This window comes from Mus caroli, chromosome 18, assembly GCF_900094665.2.
Source record: "Mus caroli chromosome 18, CAROLI_EIJ_v1.1, whole genome shotgun sequence".
In the NCBI taxonomy this organism is placed as follows: Eukaryota; Metazoa; Chordata; class Mammalia; order Rodentia; family Muridae; genus Mus; species Mus caroli.
Genome location: NC_034587.1, coordinates 20854366 through 20871002, shown reverse-complemented (window position 1 = coordinate 20871002; position 16637 = coordinate 20854366). Strand labels below are relative to the sequence as shown.

Below are 16637 nucleotides of genomic sequence, written 5' to 3'. Positions count from 1 at the left end.
TGCCGTCGTCTCTTCTCTCCCTGGCCAGTGCTGTCTATCTCTTCTCTCCCTGGCCAGTGCCGTCGTCTCTTCTCTCCCTGGCCAGTGCTGTCTATTTCTTCTCTCCCTGGCCAGTGCTGTCTATCTCTTCTCTCCCTGGCCAGTGCTGTCTATCTCTTCTCTCCCTGGCCAGTGCTGTCTATCTCTTCTCTCCCTGGCTAGTGCCGTCGTCTCTTCTCTCCCTGGCCAGTTCTCTAAGACTTTAGAGACTCTTCTCATAACCTGGGGGACTCCTTTTACCAAGCCATAAATGGAAAGTAGCTAATTACATGACATTAATATTCATGACAAGGACATTAGTGTTAAGTATATGGGCACACGCATCCATCCCCCCACCCCAACTCAAAGCCACTGACCTCTTCCTTACTTTGAGGGACTGTTCCTCTCCTGTTCCACCCCCACAAGCTTCCTTCATTAAAACCCCATAGAACAGCTGAAACACAGCAGGCAGGCAGACAATACCTCACAAATGCACTGATTAATCATTCGTGGATAAATCTGACATCACTTCCTGGTCCCCTTCACCTTGGCACACGTATTTTGTCTTTAAATTGTGATAATGAACTTGCTTTAAAATCAAACAAAAGGCTAGGACTGGTGGAAAGCAGCTGGGCTGGACTGATAGATGAGGAGGGAGGCCCCATGGTCACAGGAAGGCCTTCCTCTGATTAGTTGACACCAGAGTCACCAGACGGCAAGGAGACAGACCACTCCATACAATACTGATTTCTACAAAATTCAAAGAATAAACATTAATTTTATTTTGCAAGGGGGAAAAAAAATCAAGTCTCAGAGGTGGCAAGGGTTCAGTCCCAAGGGAATTTTAACAGGGTCCTGGGGTTTTCAAATTCAGAGCCCTTCTGGCTCTGTCTTCGCCAAGACAGACTGTGGCAAAGTCAGGTTGCTGCTCTTCATAAGTTAATATCAGCTGATAACAGGAGCCATTCCTCTTGGAGCAGCTCACAGGGCTGCACAGAGCATGAACCACACTGATCCTGTGGGATCTGTCAGCTCGTCTTGGGGTGACTGTGAGATGTGGTACTTACTAGCAGAGCCCTGTGGCCCCATGGGTCCAAAGGACCCTTGACCTGCTGCTAGCTAAGAGGGGTAACTCACTGACACCCTACTGGTTTTAAGTTCAGGACAGGAAGAACAGTGTTGCTTTCTAGAGTTGGGAAGATCACGGGAGTAAAAACACAGACTACCTAGGGATGGAGAGATCTGGCTCAGTGTCAGAAACGCTTGAGGCTCCCAATACCCACAGCAAGAGGCTCATAACCACTTACAACTCCAGGTCCAGGGGATATGACCTCCTGTTCTAGTCCCCAAGGCCACCTGTATGCATGTGGTACACTTAAACTCATGCAAACACAATCACACTAAACAAACAATCTTTAAAACATGGGGACCCCCCTCCCCCTTGGCTTTTTAAGACAGGGTTTCTCTGAGTAGCACTGGCTATCCTGGGACTCACTTTATAGACTAGGCTAGCGTCAAACTCATAGATCCACTGCTCTCTGCCTCTGTAGTGCTGGGATGAAAGTTGTGTGTCACTACCCTGGCTTAAAATCTGGACAACTTTAACCCTGAAGCCTAGTACATAGCACTCACTTTGTTATTAATGTCATTCCTCAGCAAATGAGATCTGGCTTAACAAAGCATTCAAACGTACTGGCTTCCTATTCCAAACACTAGAAAATGAAACAGCAGTGCTCAAAGAAGAGACTCATTCTACTGGAACCTCCATAGCTCACTATGCGCTCCAAGGCCTCCATTGAAGGAGAGACACCAAGGAAACTACAGTGAGTATCAGTGAGGTAGTGTCAGCATGTGCTTATACTACCTCTCTCCATTAACTAATTAATCAATCAATCAATCAATTATCATGTAGCTTGCAAACTAAATAGACTGGCATCAAATAGTGAACGAAACACAAATGAGGCCTGTCTGTGTGAAGTTCCCGTTCCATCCGGGACCATGGCACTAAACAGTAACACAATAAGCTGGTAAGTAACAGAGCCAACGAGAGCACCCCTGCACCTGCAAGTAGAGCAGGAGGGATGAGGGACCCAGTTGCATGTGTGAGGAGGGTTGGGCTGGGTGGCAAAGTGATTTTACGTAGGCTCTTGGTCTTCTCCAGTTTCAACTATTCTCTTAGACCAGCAGGGTTCCCACAGTCTGCTCAGGAACTCTATGGATCAACAGGGTAGCAAAAGCCATTGGTCAGGTGTGTGTGTGTGTGTGTGTATGTGTATGTATATGCATGTGTGTATGTGTGCATATACATACATATGAGAGTGTGTGTTGGAAGAGGGAAGCTGGGCACCTTGTTTTAATAGTCTTACTCCTCACAGAGGGTAATGGCTCTTAGAATGTCCTCCAGGATCCCTACAAAGGACACAAGAGGCAGGGGTCATCCTTTGATCCTCAAGACCTCAAGGAGAGGGCAAGATGTAAACCAAGATAAAGATGTGCTAGAAGCCAGCAATGTGGCAAGTAGGGAGAGAAACAGGCTGTGTGGAGGCCTAATCTGTTTGGGTTCTGTCTCACCAGTTCAGGGGCCAGCTCAGGTTGCTGTGATAGAGAATGCACCGGGCAGAGATACAGAGACACACTGGAGGGTGGATGCCCAGGTCTTCCCAGGCTTCCAGGATCCAGGACCCTGGGGCAGAAGGGCATGTCCCAATGCTGGCTTTCACAGGTTACTTACTTCTCTGCTCTCAGAATAGACTGTGAGGGCAGACCCACAAAAGGCCAGCAAGGAGCACTGCAGTCATTCCTCTAGGAACAGTCACCACAGATTTTGTTTTGTTTTGGACAGTGTTTGAGATGTTGCAGTTTAAAAACCTTATTCTACACCATTTACTGCAGCTGCCAGATGCCCATCTTTACACAATCTATGTTTTGTGTAATGTTAATGTTAACAGGAGGAAAAGAAAGGAAACATTCTCAGATGGATACCATGTGCTATTGATTCCATAGGGAGAGCCAAAGGGGAGCCAGGCAGAGGCGGGCGGGGTGTCAGCCACGCCCAGTCACTGCTTTGGGGTCATTATACAACATGATAAACGGCTCTGCCCTGAGAGAACCCATTATAGAGGCTCCCTGAAAGGCAGGCACCCTCACTGCAGAGGGTGTGGCTGTCACAGAAGAGTAAGCAGTACCGGAGGACCCCTTAGGACCCCTCCCCCAGCTGACCAGCCTGCACAAAGGCAGCCCGTGGGATGGATGGGTAGAGGCTGAGCTCACAGCGCATGCCTGAGTGGGGGCCCTGACATACTGTCTCTGCTGCCCTGCTCATGGTCCCTGCCGGTGACGATGTGCTTATTTTTAGGAATCATGTGATTCTCCAGTATTTTCCAGACTCTGCTTGAGTCACTTTGGTTTCAGAGAATTTCTCACAGAGGGGAAAATGCAAGGAAATGCTTCATGTCTTGAAATGGCTCAGGATTTTGAAATCATAACTTTTAAATAGCTATTTCAATGTGGAATGTATATTTTGCAATAAACTGCTGACTTTCCATGCTTCTCACACCTAGGAGGAAGATTAATCCAGCTTTCAAACATATCACATGCCAAAACCAATCACCACCTTGGTTAAGTTTGTATTTTTCAATTGCCCTCAGAGAAATAAAAACAATGAGGATTCTTTCACACACACACACACACACACACACACACACACACACACCCTGCCCCGCGAGGGGTTCCCACATCCTATCCCAACGCTAACTGACAGCAGCGGCCCCTTGCCTGCTTTCTGCAGTAACGGGGAAGGGAGTGGCTGATGGAGCCAGCAGAATGAGCCAGCCCACAGAGAATAAAGACACACAGGCATTGCCATGACAACACCATCGTGGGCACCACTGTACTTCTGGCATGCAGGTCTTATTTATGGAAGTTTATGAAGTAACATGGCCATTTCTGGGGTACCTCTGTACTTAATTACTTTAGATGTGCGGTCTTCAGCTTCAGTCTGAGTGCCTGTCGACATTTTCTGATGGTAGCAAGCCTGCTGTGTTCTTCCAATAACACAATCTTGTCTGTACTTCCCAGAAAAGTGTCAGAGCTCAGGAAGTAAGAGGATGAGCAGAGCACACTTCAGCTATCCAGTCTCCTTTACTTACCGCATCTGGCTTCTGTACCAGGGTTTGCGGCTTCTACCACCAATTGCCTACCAAGCCAATCACACATGCGCCTTATCAGGTTCCCAACACTGTCTTTCCCCTCACTTTCCATATCCACTAATCATTGTTCTGTGTTGACCATACCTCCTTGAAGTTTTCATAGCACACACTGCAACCACCATGCATTTTCTCTTCTCCACAGTTAGAGGTAGTCTTGAGGTAGTAAGCTTGTATACAAGCACGTCTCCTCTGTGTATGCTCTCATAAAGGCAAATACTGCTTTTGCCTTCCAATGGCTCCCAACAGACCCCACTATAAAAGTATGAGCTCTGTGATCCTCTGTGACAAACAGTCTTGAACACGACACCCGTTCTAGTGGTTTCTTGTCTGCTGGTGTTTACACATTTGTAGGACACGCATCCTAGAACATGGTGGTGGTAGGGGATCGAGAGACTTCAACAAAGGTGATGGGAAGGCAGGCTTACTATTCTGTCACTATGTTTAGGACTCTTGCTAGCACACACACCAGACAGATGCTCCCTGCTGCTCATGAAGGGGCAGTTGCTGAGGACTAAGCATTTTGTGGGAAAGCCTCACAAATGAGTAGTGCAAGTGACCTCCAGGAACCAAGCACGAGTGGCCTACGGAAAGAAGCCAGAGAGACTCAGCCCCATAGGTCCATGAAAAGACAGCTCCAGACTTTCTCCAGGTGAACCACTGATGAGATCCTGGCCCCGTGGATGTTGGGTTGCTGCCTGTGGGTTCCAGACCAGAGAACCCAGCTGAGCTGTGCTGCGCTGTGAGATTCCACCTTCGCTGTCTTAAGGTACCAACTTTGACATATTTATTTATTTCTGAAGGCAGTAACAAGGGACCTGTTTACCACATGAATGAACACATTCTCTTGTCACCACAGTTCTGTCCTGTCTGGAATGTTCTTGGCCATACCTCTCATCTTGGCTCACCTCTACTCATCCTCACGTCTCAGCTGAGGTTTTCTTTTCTCAGAAAACCTTTGTAGAGGCTGCAAGGCCAGTTTGGGTGGGCTTCCTCAGTACACTCCTGGAGTGAGCACTCTCTCCTCAGTTTCCTCCCGGGACAGCAATCCCTCCAAACATATGGGTCTTGTTGGGATCACTGTGTGCCCTCAGAGTCCCTTACAATGTCTCAGCCATACCTTAGGACCACGTGACTGAATGTGATTCAAGCAGAGCTGTCACAAAAATGCAAGGGGCCAAAGAAATAATAACCATTTGCTGGTTCTGGTATTTTCTTTTCTTTTTTTTTTGGTTTTTCGAGACAGGGTTTCTCTGTGTAGCCCTGGCTGTCCTGGAACTCACTTTGTAGACCAGGCTGGCCTTGAACTCAGAAATCCGCCTGCCTCTGCCTCCCAAGTGCTGGGATTAAAGGCGTGCGCCACCACGCCCGGCTGGTTCTGGTATTTTCTAAGCTGTTATGCAGATGCTGTGTTGTTTTCTGGGTTACAGTGAAGTGTGTTAAAGATGATGGTAACAGCTGGACAGACTTGTAAATGCGCTTGACATAAATGAATACCGCAGCGACTCAGGTTCAAAAGACAGATGGGGCTCCCTGTGTCAGCTTGTGGGCAAACGGTGACTAAAGGGCAGAACTGGCTTGTTCTTCCTGTTGTTCCTTCAAAGGGACTACGTAAAGTGCCACACACTGCCTTTTCAGGCTGGGAAGCTGGCTCAGTGGGTAAAGCGTTTGGCTGCACAAGCCTGATGACCCTGATCATATAAGCCATGTAAGAGCCATGTAAGAGCCATGTAAGAGCCAGGCATGGCACATGTACCTGTAATCTCAGCATTCATTCCTGCAGTGAGAGGGATGACGGGAGACGAGCCTGGAAGCTCCCTGCCAGAGGCCTGGAGGGCAGTGCAGAAACAGTGAGGGGGAAAGTGAGAACTCCTAAAGATTGTCCTCTGTCCTCTTTATAATGCGGTGACACACATGTACATGCTCGTGCACGCACACGCACGCGCGCACACACACACAAATATATATTTTTCATACATATGCACACATGCACATGTGCACAGACACTATATATACATATACACAATACATATTCACATACACACTTATATGTACACAATATATATTCACATACATATACACATATTTTTCAATACAAATTTATATTTTTCACACACATGCTCATTCACATACACATTTGCATACATACAGTATATATTTATACACACACACCCCAGCTTTTTACTTTGTCCAGCATACTAAATAAAATTAAGAAATTATAATACAATAATTTTTATTTATAAAGAGATAATAAAAGTGGGTTCAGAGGTACGTGATCACATCCTGCTTGTGGACTTACAGGAGGAACTGCAAGAGCGACTGGGATGCCGTTTCCCTTTAAGAACTGACGAGGCTGACTGTCCTCTGAAGAGCACAATTTCACTTTACTGTATGTATTAAGAGACAAAGAGTAGCCCATGACAAGGAAGGCACATTTTAGCATACATAGGCAGTGTCTATGCAGGAACAACCCACACTGGTTATAAGAGGACCCAAGGTTGCAGGAGGAGCCACCACCAGCCCTCTTGGGTGGAAAAATACGTCAATTTTGTTTGAGAGAGAGGCTTATTCTTTAAATCAAGATCTCTCACACCATTTGCTCAGAGATGTATTTGGATGGGAGAATCTGGAAACCAGAGATAAACACCCAGGAACAAGTGACTTCACACTTCCTGCATTTATGAATATGGTAAGACATAGTACATGTCTTCTCGCTCAACATGACTGCAGTCAAAAATGAGGATGCTGTAGACATGAAAAGCAAGCGTGCCACTCCGAGGGTCATCTCTTAGTACTACCCACGGCCTTCATCCTCCTTGTTGAACCTCACAATGTGGTTTTTGTATATGTTACTGATACACAATGTGTGTGTGTGTGAAATCTGCGTGTGAGGAGGTCCAGTGAGGAGGAAGGGTTCTGGAATCAGCATCACTCCTCACTCAGATCCTGTGTTTCTTACGCAGGCAACTTACTGAAGTTCTGACTCCAGAGTCCGAGATGGTAAAAGGAGGCTGATAGTAACAGCCACCTGTCAGGGCTGTTGGGAGGGACACTAACCTTAAAGGAAGGCTTACAGCAGCTGGTGCTTTCTGCATATTGCACAAATACACATGGATAGGACCCATCCCTTCTCGATTTTAAACAACCCTTAAAGCTCATGAAACAGTTAGATCGGGAGAGCTTCAGGGGGAGGAAGTGAGCATCCCAGCAATCAAACAAACTCAGACAATAAAGACAGAGCTGGAGGCTCTGATTTGACATCCCTTAATTCTTCCTGCTTCTTTGCTTATGTTTAAGATTCTAAACTCATAGATGTCCTGAAAGTGTGATCTGGTAGAGTCCTATTTATAGTCTATGCTGTAGTTTTGTGACCATTATAGGTAGGCACCCATCTCCTCACCAAGATATATTTAAACTCCCCCTCAATATGATAGTCTTACTAGGCGAGGCCTTCCAGAGGAGAGGAAGTCGTGAGGGCAAACGGAATGCAAGCGGCATTCTTAGAAAATAGGCTCAAGAGACTTTGTCTTGAGAACCTCTGACTCATCTCAGGACACAGTGGAGGGAGGGCCTCGTCTCTGGACAGTGTTTGTGGGAAACAGGTCCTTATCAGACACTGAAGCTCCTAGCACTTTGCTTTTGAACTTGCTGGCCCCCTTCTTTGCAAGAAATGCATTTCTGTTGTTTATAAGATGAATTTATGCCACGTAACTATAGCAGCTCAAACACATAAGTAGGAAAAATACAGGCTTGATTAGTTTTTGAGAAGACAGTATCCCAATAGTGGTATCTCTTATTTAACTCTTATGCGGCAGATGTCCAATGGGAAGAACTTTGCTGATCCTTCTTTCCTAATAGAGAGCAGGGGGTTCCCTCTTGGAATTTAATTATCTGAGCCATTAGAGAATCTCCTTAAATCTTTTTCTAGGCCTTTACATAGCTAAGGGATACCCACATACAGCTTAGCAATATAGCTGAGTCTTAATATGCACTGGCCATGAAATAGAATGGTGTGGGGGGAGGGGCTGAGTGCAACACTATTATTTGACAAGATGTTTATGGTGCTTTCCTGACTTAGAGAGTGAGGACAGGTAAAGAACTCCAAATTATGTGATCATGGTCAGGCATCACCGAACAGAAAACCAAAGTTAAGGAGAAAAGCTTGAGGAAAGGGTGTCCAAGTCACGCATGCTTATGTAGAGGCCACAGGATCTTTAAAATACTAGAATGCTGGAGTGCTTCATCAGTGCACACACTAGGGATGAATACACAGTAAGTACCTTTATAGAGAATGAGAAGCTGAACAGTGTTTCACTGTAAGAAATGCTAACAGGTCTTCAGTTTAAAGAATAGGTATGGGACTCAAATGTGCAGAAAGGAAGAAACTAAATACTGCAAAATAAAAAAACTAAACTTTTTAGTAACAGAGAAACAAACAAGAAATTAATAATAATTTGATAGATTTAAATCAAGAAAAACCACTAGTTACACTAAATATAAGTGGACTAATCACTCCAAAAGGCAGAGATTACCAAAGTGAGTTAAAAGGCAGGGCCCGATTATATGATGGTTTAAAACACACTTTACCCATAAAGACACAGATAGGTGGGTTTTTAATAAATAAGGATATTTACCTCGTTAGAAGTCATTCAAGGGCTGGAGAGATGGCTCAGTGGTTAAGAGCACTGATCACTCTTCCAAAGGTCCTGAGTTCAATTCCCAGCAACCACATGATGGCTCACAACCATCTGTAATGGGATCTGATGCCCTCTTCTGTTGTGTCTTAAGATAGCTACAGTGTACTCATATAAATAACAAATAAATCCTTTTTAAAAAACCATTCAAACCATAAATATAAAAGAGTAGTGGAGGCTGTATTGTCTTTATCACTGCTCTTAAGACAAGGAGTAGTTTCAAAATTATAAGTTCAATTCAACAGGATAACTTAATCATAAATACATATGCACTAGTAAGAGACTCTTCAAAAACAGAAATCAAAGCCAGAAGGAATTAAAGGGAGGCACACGCAATTTCACAACCAATTTAGAAAGACTAAAAATTATTTCTGCAACAGTTATTTGGGAAAGACAAGCCCCTTCCATTAAACTATGGAGACTCTGAAGCACACTGTCCAACTCTTTGGTTTTACATATTTGCAAAGCACTGTTCTAATGAAGAGTTTATTCTTTTCAAATACATGTAGCACTTTAAAAGGGACTCATCTGAACTATAAAACTAAGACCAGAATGAGGTAAAAACCTCAAAACAACGATAAAACCCCCACTGTGATTATTGTATCTCTTTGTATCCCTAGCTGTCCTGGAACTTAGTCTGTAGACTAGGCTGGCCTCAAATTCACAAAGGTCTGCCTGCCTCTGCCACTCGAGTGCTGGGATTAAAGGTGTGTATCACCACACTTGGCACTATGTTTCTTAAGAAAGAAAACTAACATAAAAACACAAAGAAGTACAGCGACTTTTCTTTTCCTAAAAGAAGGTGAGAGATGATGTCTACCTAGATTTTAGATGTTCAAGCAATGCTTGTACATTGCTCAGCAAACAGATGGAGAAACACAGTCACATTTTAAAACGGAACCAACAGCTTGGAGCAACTCAGTGGGGATATTCAATGTTCACTACAGTTTTGAAAAATACTATTAGGGTTTACTAAAATCTACACTTAGGGGTTCAATGAAGATTATTTAGATACCCAGTTGACACTGTCTGGGTACATTCTGTTTTGGAACTAACAGCATTTCTTCCTAACCTGATTTTAAGACTGGTCTCGAAGGAAAGAGAGAAAGCTCAATTCCCATGGCAACTCTAAATCTATCTAACTATATTTATATTTGGGAGTCTGATTTAAATACATTAGCGTATGTGAATCTACAATGTGTCTGAGCTTCTGTTGCTATAGCAACCACAAATGCTGAATTTCCTTTTAAGTTTTGTAAATCTTCACACATAAGGCCTATCTCTCCCGACAGCTATGGAATTGCAGGTTGGGCCAGGGTAACTACACTTACAAACATCAGGATTCCCGAGGGTATAGACACCTAACTGACAGTTATCACTGTGATGTGTGCATTTAAGTGCACGGCTGTGGGTGGCAGGTTAAAAACTGTGACACCACAATTCCTCAGAATTCAGTCAGAATTGATGTTACTTGGCAGCTATTCACCGTGACAGGAAACCTGTTTAGATTGAAGTTGATTATAGTGGAGGTAAGCTGCTCACCTATACAGATACCAAGCAACTTTATGCTTCTTTGAGGCCATAGGAGAAAAAGCTTTTATCTGCATTGAAATGACAGAGAATGCACCAAATGTGCGGAGAACATCGGTGTTATACAGGAAACCTTCTCTGGTCCACACTGCACAGACGCTGCAGAAGCAGGATTCCCTTCATGTTAGCACAGACAGGGTTCTCTCTATCATTACTGAATGGACGTCACACTCCATATCACTTTCCTACTCTAATCTGGTCCCTTTGTCACTCACACAAGATGCTTTGAAGCTGCCAGACATGCAAGTTAAATCAGCCTGAGGCATATCTGTGAGGAGAGATTCATCCAGTGCAAAATTAATCAAGTATTCCAACATGCTACCCCCATCCTGCTTTCAACTAGACAAGCCATTGCATGTTTCCATGGATACAAATAATAGACAAGCCATTGCATGTTTCCATGGATACAAATAATCAAAAGTCTGGTTCTAGGTCTGTAATATCCAGTGATCATTATGTTTTCATATTGAAACCTTGATCTCTTTTTGATTGTCTGTATCATTTGTGGTCTTGGGTGAAGGACAACTCATACCATATACATTAAGACTGCATTATAGGGCTGGAGAGATGGCTCAGCGCTCAAGAGCACTGACTATTTTTCCAAAGGTCCTGAGTTCAATTCCCAGCAACCACGTGGTGGCTCACAACCATCTGTAATGGGATCTGATGCCCTCTTCTGGTATGTGTCTGAAGATAGCTACAGTGTACTCACATACAATATAATAAATAAATCAGTTTTTTTTTTTTTAAAGACTGCATAGAGATTGTGGGTCAGTGTTCTGAACAGAGAATTTTGAGAGAACCCTGAGACATCAGGGTTCATCACATTCAAACTCACACATGTGGGACTCATGCGCAGTTGGATCTGAAGCCTGAAGCCAGGCCACAGACTCTGATAAACTTCCCAACTTAAGACTCTTAAATCTTTCCCTGCTTTCTGTGCTTTGGTACCTACGTATCTTTTAATACATCACGTACCAGGAACGGATATCCTCATCTCTGTAATACGATGATGCTCTCAATACAATGTAGTCCCATTTCCTATAATACACACGTCTCGGTCAAAGAGGAACAGATTCTGAAAAGTCCCTAGAAACCTGGACTAAAGCACAGGATTCCATTCACAGGTTTACAGCACCTCTCCTGACTTTCGGAAAGCATTTTGATTTATGTTTTCTTGGCTTTGTTCCCAATGTCTGAATGTAGGACTTTGAGACAAGTCAGGCCCTTGTGTATTTCCAGGGGCTTTTCTCCAACAGTGGTCCTTAAAAACCGTGTCCTGAATGTGATGTATGGTGGTAATTTTTCTCCAATAAAGTTTTACTGCCTCACAATGTATAATATTCAGGACACATTTGATTAAAGAGGGGTGATAAACTTGCATTCCTGAAAATACCATTCCTCCCCAAGTAAGAGCAACAAAGTAAACACCATCAAGGTATGGGAGCAGAATCAGAAACCACTGCCCTCTGGGACATTAAAAAAATCAAATTTATCAACTGTTGATTTCAATATGTCCCCTACGTTTTATCACTCACTTCTTTCTCAGGCTCATGGTATTTCACCAAAAAGGACAAGTTCCTCTGTGTGTTCTGTGAGAGGGATGGCAGGGTAGTCTAGTTCTGGGTGAAAGAGCGTAAGTGTTAGAAGGTTAAAAAAAGAAAGAAAGATAAAGAAGAGTTACAATTGTGGGAGAAAAATATCCTGAGGTTTATTATTAGAATTAAAGAAAAAAAAATGCAGTTGGTTTCAAAGCCAACCTGTCCATCAGTAACTGCCACAGAAGCTGACATTAGGGAGGGCAAGAGCAGCCTGCCTTGAGTTCTTGCCCGAGTTCCTCTCACTTCACAGGCCTCCCGATCCCAGCCTCGGGGAGGACATCCGGTCAGCACCGGCTCCACTCCATCTCTGAAGGATGCTGATGACATTTTGCCTCCCAGTCTCATGGCTTTCTTCATCCAGCCCCTCCCTTTGCTTCTGCTCCACACCCCTCCTGGCCTTGTTCAGTGGCCACCATGCAGACCCCAGGGCCCATCATCTCAGGGCACCAGTTCCCTGAGAGATTATTAATCACACCGTAGGAATCAGCTCTCTACATACTATTTTCAAGTTTCACTGTACATCATATTTCTGCAATTAATATTCATGACCCTCTTTCTAGAAACTTCCTACTGTTTGTTCTGTGAGACACAGATGAGGGAATTCTTGGAAAATGGGGACAAGGCAACAGACTGCAGCTCTGCTTGGAAGGCAAGAGCTGGAGCTGAGGCAAAAGAATTAAGGTCACAGTATGATTGTGGAAGAAAGAATAATATTCTAGGTCGGTCCATTCCACACACTACTAATGACGTCAGTTCTCTTGACTTTCTTGTCTGTGCTCATCCTAAAAATGCTTCTTCCCTTCACATGTGTCTAACTCCCAAAGATCAGAGTTCAGCGCTCTTCAGTGGCGAGGCCCATTCATTCCAAACCTGGACTTGGATACTGATGCAGAGTCCTTTATCCAACTCATTCCCCAACCCAGGCCTCATCTCATGAGTGATCCTGAGTGATCCAAGGGACGACTCCAGGCCTCACTCTCCTGACTCCTCGGTGGACACTGTGGGTCACTCTGCCTCCTTCCTTCTGCTTCCCTGAAAGCCACTCCTTAGCCTCCTCCTATCTTTTTGGCATCTTCTCTGCATTCCGGGGACATTTCTTCTTCTTTACTCTGCAATTGTTAGAAATTCCTAAAGGCACCCTCCCCTTATCACTCTGTATTCACTTCCAGATTCACTGTACGCAACACTCACAAATGTATAGCTCCTGCTTGTGTGCCTTTGAGTGCATGGGGGCACACACGCACACACACACACACCCACACACACACACACACACACAATGGTTATTCAGATCATCTTTTGGATGCTGCAAAGAAACCTGAAACTCAGTATGTTAAAATAAACACTGTGTCTTCTCAATTCTAGCTCTCTTTCAGCACTTACTAAATGATAGCCTCATCCTTCCAAGTGTGGGAGACAAGCCAGGAAGTCACACTTGGCAGCTCGCTTGCTCACTCCAGGATCCACCCATTACCACAGCCCAATCCAGTTAATTCCCAAATCTCTCTTAGAGATATGTATTCCTTTTCTTCTGATTCCACATGAAGAAGACCTCATCTAACAGACTGGGCAAGTATACACCCTGATCTTGTCACCTCTAACAATATATTTTTAAAAAACAAATTATGTGAAAAATCTTTTGAAGATGTAAGATTTCCAAGGGATACAGATTATTTGGGATATAGCTATGAATTCAGATAGACAAAAAAGGGAAAAGGTTTCTAAGTAGGAAGCTAAAGTAAGATCAGAGAGCTACCGATACCTACTACCAATCATATCTAACCCATTCTGACTATGGTAGGATGGGCAGAAATAAAAAGCTATATCATAATAGGCTCTGCATTTGTGACAGAAAGAAAATTTCAGACATTTCAGCAGTAACAGTCTAGCGCACAACCAGTGTGTATAATAATGACCTCACTTCACAACAACATATGTCGTCTAGTAGAGTTGGTTGCTTATGGCAAGGATATTTCTAAGATATTTTAGAGTTTTGTTTGTAAATCCACAAAAGTTAAAATATTCCTAAAAGTTCTAGGTATGTATCCTCAATAATTTCAATTTTGAGGACAAGGACTCAGGATAAATGAAGTGTCTGTAGTAACATACAAACCGCTCACTGATTTCCTTTGAACATCTCTATAAAATGACCCACACTGAGCAGTATGTCAGTTCATATGATGATCTGCCTTGCTGGCAATTAAGCACTTGAAATATTTTGATGTAAATCTAAACAAACAACTCAAAAAATTTCAGGAAAATTAAGAGTAAAAGAAATCTATCCTCAGGTTATTATCTTAACAGGCAGCTACAGAGACACAGCATGTACGGCTGTGCCTTTTTAATATCTGAAGTGCAGATCATCAGACTCATGACAAGTGGGCCACAGAAAGATCAGCATGGTCACCCAGACAATACTGAAAACCATCCAAAGGCATGAAAGTACTGTCAGTCACAAGCATAGACTGAAGCACCAGAGAGTCGGAGCCATTTCCTATGAGAAGGATAGATGTCCTCGAAACCTACCTGCTGTGGGGGAGTTTGCATGGTGCGACTTCTTGGGCAGGTTGAAGATCTGTTCACCAGGGTCAGGGGGAGGAATTGCATCTTGCCCTTGTCGGGCCTCAACAGGATCGTACTCCTTCCCGTCATAGTTAGCATCATAGAATTTCTTAAACCACTGAATAAAATCCAGGTTGTCTTGGAAACGCCCTTTCACCAGCTTCTCCACTGGGATTACCTGCAACATCAGGTCGTCAAGTGAGTCACAAGCCTCAGGTTAGCTTGGAGTTTTATGCAATTGTATCCTAAGAATTGCTTGCTTGCAAATTTTTTTTTTTTTGTAAGCAAAAATTTAAAGTTTTATTTATGTGCATGTATGTGCACCATGTGTGTGCAGTACCTGCTGAGGCCAGAAGAGGTCACTGGGTACAATCCTCTGTAGCCATCAGATAGTGGGGCTGGGAACTGAACCAGCATCCTCTGTGAGAGTAGCAGGTGCTCTCAACCACTGAGTGTTTCTCAGGCCCCACTGCCTGCAGTTATCGACCGCCCATTGTTTCCCTGGCTTCTCAGCAGTATTCTACAATTAACACAACTTTTAACTAATTAAAGACTTGGTAAAAACAAAACAAAGCAACAGCCGAGAACAATTAACAACAAACAAACAAACAAAAACTTACCACAGCTACCACCAACCAAAAAGCCACAGAGTGGATTATACTGTAAACCTGAATATTCCCTGAACAACTGAAATAGGGCCACCCTTAGCTGTCAAGATGGGGGGTGGCCTGCCAGGTCTGGCGGTAGCACATTCCTGTAATTCACTTGAGAGACTATGGCAAGATTATGAGTTTGAGAGCAAAGAGAGGTACACAGTAAGGTCACATCTCAAAAAATCCAACAAACAAAACCAGAAAACAACAAAGCACACGTAGAGGGACTTATCTCATGTATGGGACCTGTATATAGTTATGCAATCTCTCCACAAAATACCCGGCCTGGGATGTTGTGCTGTTTCCAAGTTGAAGTGTGTTCCTATTTCCTGGCCCAGCTGTATTGAGATAAACTCGTAAGGAATAATGCTACCGGACAGGGCACACGAACCAGGGGCAGCTCAGCAAAAACAGGTAACGGGACACATGGTGCAGAGCTCATTAAAATGTAGACAAGCATCCCAACTAACATAGTACAGGGCCCAGGGCAGAGCAACCCAGAGGCACAGCCAGGGCTCCGTGGCAGTGCAGACACGGATGCTCAGTAAGAGTCCTGGAAGCATACGAGGAAGGCGCATGACGTGCACTCCAGCTTCTCAGAGTAAGCTTCCCACCAGAACCCACAGTCAGCCACGATTCCCTGCTCATGCTCACAGGAACCTCTGGACTTATGACAAAGGACACAGGAGGGACTTGATTACTGAGCTGTAATTCAGTGGGTCGCTGTTTCTTTTATTAAAGGAAATGGATTGGTACCATACTTCCCAGGTTGCACAATTACTGGATTTTTACTTCCTCTGTCACTGGGTGACTATTGTATGGGAACTATGAGAGAGTGATGCACTAAGTTGTGACTCAGGATGGACGCGTGCACGTGCAAGATTCAGAGAGAAGCCCAGTGCACAAGAAGCAAGACTTTGTAGGAGGACCGCAGGAATAGAAACAGTAGAAGGACCACATGAATGGAGACAGAAGACACCAACTGCTACCTTGGAAACCATATGCCATAAATACCAACAGGGCCACATTAAAGAGAATGGAAAACAGTCTGTGGGTGCCCCTCCATGAACCACGACTTTACTAGCCCTGGGTAGTTAGCTAGGTTTCCTGTACCAGGTATGATTTTCCTATTGTGAAGAGAGCTGTGGTTACCTCCAAGTATGGGTGCCACTACTACAGTCTTAGGTCACCATGCAGTGCTAGTGTCCCTTTTTTCCCTCTGGAAGCCGGTATGGTACTTTCTGGTACCATGAACAACAATTAATGAAAAAAAAAGAGGCCATACATTTGAAAGAGAGCAAGGAGGGGTGCATA

General features: G+C 44.1%; 1 protein-coding gene across 5 annotated transcripts in view; it reads right to left on the bottom strand.

Moving 5' to 3' along the window:
* The window catches only part of Mapre2 (microtubule associated protein RP/EB family member 2), a 135678-nt gene that overhangs the window by 22028 nt on the left and 97013 nt on the right, over positions 1–16637 (bottom strand). For all 5 annotated transcript variants that reach the window (XM_021150602.2, XM_021150604.2, XM_021150601.2 and 2 more), the window contains one exon: positions 14635–14848. In XM_021150602.2, coding sequence (XP_021006261.1) covers positions 14635–14848 — 214 coding nt within the window. The remainder of the gene's footprint in view (positions 1–14634; positions 14849–16637) is intronic.